Source organism: Gekko japonicus, unplaced genomic scaffold (assembly GCF_001447785.1).
Source record: "Gekko japonicus isolate JY-2015 unplaced genomic scaffold, Gekko_japonicus_V1.1 scaffold3683, whole genome shotgun sequence".
In the NCBI taxonomy this organism is placed as follows: Eukaryota; Metazoa; Chordata; class Lepidosauria; order Squamata; family Gekkonidae; genus Gekko; species Gekko japonicus.
This window is the reverse complement of record NW_015169895.1, coordinates 22366-30438: the sequence shown is the minus strand read 5'-3', so window position 1 is coordinate 30438 and position 8073 is coordinate 22366. Positions and strand designations below refer to the sequence as shown.

The following is an 8073-nucleotide window of genomic DNA, read 5'->3' as shown; positions in this document are numbered from 1 at the left end:
AAAAATACTGCCGGGTCTTTAAGGTACCACAAGAGAGCCAGGGTAGTGTAGTGGTTAAGAGTGCTGAACTAGGACTTGGGACATCCAGGTTCAAATCCCACTCATGCCATGGAAGCTCGCTGGGTGACCTTGGGCCAGTCATGCACTCTCAGTCTAACCTACCTCACAGGGCTGTTGTGAAGATGAAATGGAGAGGAGAACGATGCAAGCCGCTTTGGGTCTCCATTGGGGAGAAAGGCAGGGTACGAATGAATTAAATAAAGAAGACTCCTGCTTGGTTCTATGTAAACCAAAACCAATCCGTATTTGAGCGTGAACTAGACCTGGGCTAATCAATCACCTCACACTAAGTAAAGAACACTTAAAAGAAAGAGGGGGAAAATGAAAGTGGGAAGAGGAAGCATGCCTTCTACTCCCTCACATAGATAAAAAGTGAAAGCTAGGGAGGAAAGGAAAAAAAGAAGAGAATAAGATAAAGTTAAAAGAGCCAAACAAAAAAGCTACCACACATTGAATAAAATTAAGACAAAGATCAAAGCCCCAGCAGTGAAGCACAGCCCTCACACGTCCGGCTTCCACCACACCAGAAACCAGAAGTCATGTTTACTTTGTGCTATGGCAAAACACTGTCAGGATAATCAGCTGGTTATTAACTACAGCAAATCAAAGATCCTGGTCTTTCAGAACGGGAGACACACAGAAAAATCAGTCAGTTTTGGATAAGCAATGGACACTTGAGAGACGAGAACTCATACTGTTATGTCAGGTACCACCTTACATCTTCCAATACTTGGCCTACTCATCTTAATCATGTCTTGAAAGGAATGAAAGTTCACTTAGTTGCCATTCTGAGAATCTTTTTCAGTAGGGGGGTCAGTCAATTCCAATGACAGCGAAGGTTTACTGTGCAAAAATTCTCTCCTTCCTGTTACATGGAGTGCCTATTTGGATCTCTGCGGCCTTACATTACCTGGAAAGTGTGCAAGCTTCCTTCCTGTGCACACTTCTGTAGGCTCCCAAGTGTATTTCAAATTCTAATTTATTACTGAAAACAGGCTGTAGTCAAATTTCTCTTATGGCCTGGCCATCTGCAATAAAATTTAAACTCTTCCTGGTAGAATGTAAGTCCTCACCTGAGCTTTTAAAATGTACTCAGTTTGATTCTCATACATCATCCTGGGATAAAATAATGGTGGATAAGGTGCTGGGTCTAGGGTTTAATCAGAGCCCCTCCCCTATTGATGTCCCAGAAGTTAGAAAGATTAGATCAGGACATTATTAATTTAGATGCCAAGAGACACAGTTTTCCCTTTTCTAGGGCCTTTCAGTCCCTCTTTTTCCTGTTTTGTCACATTACCTTTTTAATGGTCCCACTTTTTCACCAACTATTCTTCCTGGCTAGAACAAATGCTTTACCAATCACAGAATTGTTAGGTCGCTGAGAAGATATTAGCCTCCCACAGAGACTCTTCCATTGCAGCTGTAACTAAAACTTTATCCTGTTTCCTATTTAGTTGTCACCTGTACTCTACTAGAAGAGTCAGTTTCATACCTGCCTTTATTGAACATGTTTTCTTGCTGCTTGCATGATTTCCACTTACCGTATCTTTGGGCTGGCAATGACAGGACTGTAACTTTGGCTACAACACAGGTTGTATTTCTTGCTCATAGAATTAGGCAGACACACATTAAAAATAATAACCCTGGGCATAAGCACTAGTGGGACTATAGATTCTATTTGTTTCACCAAGGTGCCTTGGGGCACACAGGCATTCTGATTTTGGCACAGAAACATGAATACTGTTTAGCACCACTTCCAGATGAGAGGATGATGGTGCTCTCCTTCATAACAACAAAAAAGTCACGCTGCATTTTTTTTTAAAGCCCAACTTTTTTTGGTTTAGTTATAATTTTCTTTCCTCCCCATTGGGGGCAAAAAGACCTTACATCCCCATCCTCTCCTCCTCCATCCTATCCTTACAACAACCACACTGTGAAGTAAGTTAGGCTGAAGAAGGCCATTTCACTGAGCTTCTGTGGCAAAGAAAGGATTCAAATCTGGCTGTCCCAGATTATAGACCTACAGTATCCTTCTCCTCAATCAACTAAGTTTCTAGAAGCATAAGAACAAAGTGTGAGTCCAAAGGCACCTTTAAGATCAACAAAGTTTTATTCAAAGTATTCGTGTGCAAGCGCACTTCATCAGCCACAATGAAATGAAATCTCCTCAAGCCCCACTTACAGGAAAAAAGAGGGTGGGAAGGCAGCTGTTAAGAAGGACCAGTCACAGCCAAGATGCATAAGTAGGGTTGAAATTGGATCAGGTGGCCGGTAAGATCAATGAACGGCAGGAAATTAGCAAATAATTCTTATGCATCTTGGCTGCAACTGGCCCTTCCTAACAGCTGCCTCCCCACCCTCTTCTTTCCTGCAATAATATATCCCTATGTATTATTGGAATGTTATTTACAATTTCTTATCATAGTTTTATCTGAAACTTTTAACGATTTTGGGCAATGACCATGGTACATTTTATCCTGTGTTTCATGCGGGTGTAATACCATAATAAAGGACTCTGACTTTGGATAAAACTTTGTTGGTCTTAAAGGTGCCACTGGACTCAAACTCTGTTCTGCTGCTTGCTTCAGGCCAGCACGCCTACCCCGCCTGAATCTTCCTAGAAGCCCGTGTGTGTGTGTGCGCGTGTGTCAACAAACAACTGACGCCCACGTAACAAGCATGCCTGTCAAGAGGCTCTCCATCGTCACGTGACCCCCTCCCACCTGCAGCGGCGGCCCCAGGCTGACCGGAGAACAAGCGCCGCCGCCCGCTTCCCACTACCAACCAGTTCGGCGCGTCGCTCTCGGTCCGCTCTCCCAGCGTCCAGCTCCGAGGACTTTCCCGGCGGCCGAGAGGCTCCTTCATCGCTGCTGCGAGAGCGCCTTGGCTGTCCTGCTCCGCCAGAAGGGAAGCCGCCGGCTGAGGTTCGGCCGACCAAGAGTTCCGAGCTACGCTCGCGCACGCGCAGTAACCGCCGGTGGCTCCCGCACGGCGAAGAGGGGGGAGAGGGCGCCGCGAGGCCGGCCAACGAGGAGGCCGCGAGCGACGCTCGAGAGCGGCTGTTGCTGCGGCGCGCGACGATGGCCGCGGCCCCTGCCGCCGCTACGGTGGCCGCGACGGGCCGTGCCGGGCTGGCGCTCCTCAGGACGCTCCACTTGCAGGCGGCGCCTCTGCACAGCCAAGCCGCGGTCAGCATGACTCGGTGAGGCGGACGGCCTCCTTGCCCGCGGGGAAAGGGCTTGAGGAAGGGGCGGAAGCCGCAGGCCCCTCCTCTTCCTCGCCTGCTCCCTCCGCGCCGGTGGCCGCTACCTCACCTTCCTCCATTCAACTAAGCCGCAGCTCTTGCTCGCTCTCGGCTTACCACCTTGGCAACACACTACGTGGCCTTTACGACGTCGCCCGCTTTGCTTTACGGCGACACGCCTCCCATCCTCCCCTTCTCTCCGTTAACGGGGCAGATGATGGCCACCGCCCCTGTCCAACGGAGCCTTTTTGAAGAGGGGGAGCAAAGCTATCCTTCCTAAATTGAAGCGGCTTTTGGCTGAAACCAGAGGCACTGAGGCAACTGGGTGTGAGAAGGCACTGCTACAAGGACCATAGTGGCGCTCACCTTGCCAGCCAAGGGGTAGGCAGGTGTTGCAAACAAGGGTAGGAGGCAGGTGACAAGGGGATGCATTTTTGGTTTGAATGAAGGTGGATGCTGCTTATCTTAAGACCCAGCACATTTTGGAAAGTTATCTATAATTCACTACAATGTAATTTTATAATTGGGTTAATGCATCAATATCAGTAACCACCAATAACACTCATAAAATGGGACTGGTTAAAAGTCAGATCTACACCACTATTATTGGATCTGTGTAGAGTATGGTTCAGTCCACGGTCCTGGGTTTGACATGTGATTTGATAGTGGGTTTGAAGGAGTTCCATTTAAAAAGCTGCAGGACCCATGTAGATCTGGCATTTACTTTTTACTGTATTGACTTATTGTCAAGCTTATGTTTTGGATGAACAAAGAAGGATAAAAATGCACAGGGGGAATGATTTGTGGTAAATGCAGAAGGTGTGATTGAGCAGCCATATCTTGTCAACACGGGCAAGCTGATTTTATAAGAATCTTTTAAAGTATCAGTGAAGTGTTTTACCGGAGGCAGAAGTAAGGCCAGTAAATATATCCCACCCTTCTACCCAGTGGGGCGCCAAAATAGCTTATATCATTCTCCATTTTATCCTTACACCTACATTAGGCTGAGAGTGTGTGACTGGCCCCAAGGTCACCCTGCAAGCTGCCACTAAACCACGCTAAACTTTCTAACCGTTATAACAATATTAGTACTCCTTTGTCCAGTTTAAGAGATGTATAATTTGCAGCCTAGTTGGTGATGTAACCTGGACCACCTCAGTTTTAAACCCTAAATTAAGCTAAAATAAGTTACTTCTGAGCAGACTGAGAAGGTAGAGAGGGATTATCTACTATAAACACCATGGCCTGTAATAGCATCACATTTGGGGGAACTGTTTATCAGAAATTGTTTACAAATGCCAAATGTTTCCTAACTTAAGGACTTTTTTTTACAGAATGCTCAGCTATATATTCCTTAAATTCATTGCTTATTTTGAAAAGTGGAAATAGTTTGTGTCTTGTTGATGGGATTGCACAGCTCAATCTGAAAGTGTTGCTACATAGCCCCCTCCCCTTGCTATATCAAAATGTAAAGAAAAAGAGTAAAATGCATTACTAACAGAAGAAAAAAGGGCCCGTGCCATTTTGATCCCTATGGGGAGAAAAGTGTGTGTGTATCATTTTAAATAATTACATATTCAGATTGACTGCAGCCCTTATGAGCGCATGCCCTAGCCAATGTTCCCTCTAAGCTGCAGAGCCTTGTGAGCAAAAATGCTACTTTGTGAGCTACTGGCATTAAAGTTGTGAGCGGGCGATTTGAGTAATGCATAAATTAGTTTGCTCTGGAGCCATCCTTCCTGAGCAAACACAAAAATGTGTGAGCTGGAGGCTAAAAACCTGTGAGCTAGCTCACACTAACTCAGCTTAGAGGGAACACTGGCCCTAGCATCTTGATATGCAAGGCATTTGGCACCTACAGAGAACTTTAGCTACCATCCAGACCCACCTAAAGCAATTTGAAGGAATTGTTAATTTACCTTCAGAGAAGTGCATACATATGAAGCACTCTCTGCTTGTGGTAGCAGCTATTCCCTAACCTCCTCTCGTCCAGCTGGGAGGCAGGCCAAGCCACCACAGAGAGGAATATAACAGATACTACCTGCTGCTGTCCTCCACAAACATATGCCATACAACTAAGCCCAGCAGTCCTCTTGGCACAGTATTATACAGGTTATGTCTGTGCTTTCTTCACATGCACACGGGTGAAAGTTTGGCTTACCATGTTACGGTGCAACACACAAAGTAAACTTTTGAAACTGAACAAGAGTTTTGCTTTAATTTTAAATAATCCAACATTATACATGTTAAAGTTGGCACTGCAGTTTTATACAACTAAAACATTAATCCACAGAGCTATGAACATCTACAAAGAGTGATTTTTTTTTTCCAGTTTAAGAACTGAAACTTCCCAATAATGTGAACTGTGGTTTTTTTCCTATTTAAGAGAGGCAGAACAAAGTTGTTTAAACATAATGAAACACTTTGAACAGTGTCAACACGAAAAAATTTTAAACACTAAATTTATATTAGTCTCTCAAAAATGTTACAAAATAGTATTAAGAAGCTGCTACTGGTAACTCAATTTCAAGACATTTTAACAACAGGTTGCTTTAGGAGAGGGCCATGAACAAGCCATGGGTTTCTGTGCTCTCTCCTCCCCCACTCACATGTGGCTTCCTTGTCCATTTTGTGTTTAATGTTAGCCATCCTTTATCCAAGACAGCGAATTACTGTTAACACTAGAACTGGAAAATAGAGAAAATCCACACAAGAGAAAGAAGGAGTTGTATGAGTTGACATAGCCTTCCAGCCCCCTGCAAAAACTGCACTTTAGTAGTCTCTGTACTCACTGTGTACAATTGTGCAACTCAGGATACACACAGTGTTCCTGGAAGTAACAATCTGTAAAATTATCTTGAACTTCAGCCAAGACGGTAACTTTGATTGCCTGTAATCATCCTTACCGCAATACAGTGTTCTGCTGGATACGTTCCTTCACATAGTCTGAAGCTGATATAATCTTGGACCTTTTTTCAAGAAATAACCCTGATCGTTTAAAGATCCAATAAAATTTTCAAAATCAGCTACCTGGAAGAAGGAAAAAAACCCACACTGTCATCTAGGCAAACAAATATGTGATACATGGAATGTAAACGTATGGTATAAGGTTTCAAAAAATTTACAGCAGGGAAGTTTCAAAGGTAGTTAGTGTTATGGCATTGTGGAATGCTACTTGAAGGAGTGGGGGTGGGGGGGAGGAATTGAGAATAAGCAATGGCATGCTTCTGCCCAGCAGAAAATAGCTCTTGATGTCTTTGTGGAACTCTTCCACAGAGGAGGCAGGCAGCTTTAACATATGTTGTCAGAACTGCATAAAAGGTCACACCAAGTACTGCATTCTGGGGAACACAGCATCTGTCTTTAGTCTTTTTAATAAATTTGGAACATTTCAATTCCTCAGTAATGTCCTCTTCAGTAAAGCAAAAACCTAACTACATATTGGTATTATGTAAAGTGAGACAGAATAAACTATTGTCATATTTTATGCTATGCATTACTGATCCAATTGTTAACGACAACACAGTGAAATATTTGCAGAAAACCACATTAGAATGTGCAGAAAAAGGTAGATTAAAAATAGGAGGATATTATTTAAATTGAGATGTCAGATTTCCCAAGAAGGAAGAATGCAAACAAAAAAACTCATAGGCATACAATCTGGGGGTGCTGATGAAAAACTACACATGAGTAAGGCAGGCAACTTCAGTGTACATTTTTTTCAATGTATACGTTTGATCCCACTGAGCAGTGGAAGTAGAGAGACGGGAATAATTTTTTCCAATTAACTTTTACATCTTTTTTACAGTTGATAATGCTGATAAATGTTATTCTTGCCAAACACATGTTTTTAGCTTCCAATTTACCTTTATGTTTGCCTCCTTCGCAATTTGCCGTAGCTGCTGAAACTCAAAGACATTGTTGTAGGTTCTTTCTGCAATTCGGTGGAGGGCAGAAACAAATCTCTTTGCTTGTGACCTGTTGCTCATACCAGAGCCATGCTGAGAACGTTCAAAATCCAACCTCCCAAACTCATCAGAGTAAGTTCCTAACATGCTTGAGACCGAAGAAAACCAAACAAACAACAGTTTGCAATTCCAATTACTATTTAAAAGCTACTAAAGCAGTGATCCTCCCTTGAACTCTTTTCAGCTTATATCAGTCTGCAAATGATAACACTGCAAGAAGATCTTTTGCAAATATCAGGACTTCTGACAACTCAATGATTCTAAATGTTAACAGAACAAATATGACCAGAAGTGGGCCACATTACTTATTTGTGGATGTTCATTGTCTTTCCTTTAGTGGTCAAAGTATGCCCTGCTAATGGAAGATTCCTTGTACCACAGGAAGGCTCCACCATTAGTGGAACAGAACTTTTGACCCAACCCCCTCATCACTTTTGGCTGACCATCTCTACTAGCTAATAAATTTGTTTTCATGACAAACAGTTCAAACTATTCAAGACATGTTCACTCTAATTGTGGGGCTCCACATATACATGGAGCTCTGAGTAAATAAGGACAATCATCTGGGGATGTATGCAGCTCACCAAAGGGAATGAGGGCACATGGAGCCCTATCGGGCCCCATCAAGTTTTGGTTTTATCCCAATCGCATTTTATCTACTGTACTTCTTCACCCAAAGAGTGATTGACACATGGAATTCACGGCCTCAGGTGGTGGTGGCTACAAGCATGGACAGCTTCAAGAGGGAATTAGATAAGCATATGGAGCAGAAGTCCATCAGTGGCTATTAGCCACAAGGTA

General features: G+C 43.5%; 2 protein-coding genes across 3 annotated transcripts in view; both read right to left on the bottom strand.

Moving 5' to 3' along the window:
• The window catches only part of CRLS1 (cardiolipin synthase 1), a 13963-nt gene extending 10506 nt beyond the window's left edge, over nt 1-3457 (bottom strand). For both annotated transcript variants that reach the window (XM_015417487.1, XM_015417488.1), the window contains exon 1: nt 2846-3457. In XM_015417487.1, coding sequence (XP_015272973.1) covers nt 2846-3256 — 411 coding nt within the window. In that variant the 5' untranslated portion in view covers nt 3257-3457. The remainder of the gene's footprint in view (nt 1-2845) is intronic.
• A 2417-nt stretch (nt 3458-5874) lies between these two features.
• Nucleotides 5875-8073, bottom strand: part of MCM8 (minichromosome maintenance 8 homologous recombination repair factor) — a gene marked incomplete at its 5' end in the record, with an annotated part of 23322 nt that continues 21123 nt past the window's right edge. Inside the window, 2 exons of the mRNA XM_015417484.1 lie at nt 5875-6334; nt 7171-7360. Of these exons, the coding sequence (XP_015272970.1) occupies nt 6242-6334; nt 7171-7360 (283 nt within the window). The remainder of the gene's footprint in view (nt 6335-7170; nt 7361-8073) is intronic.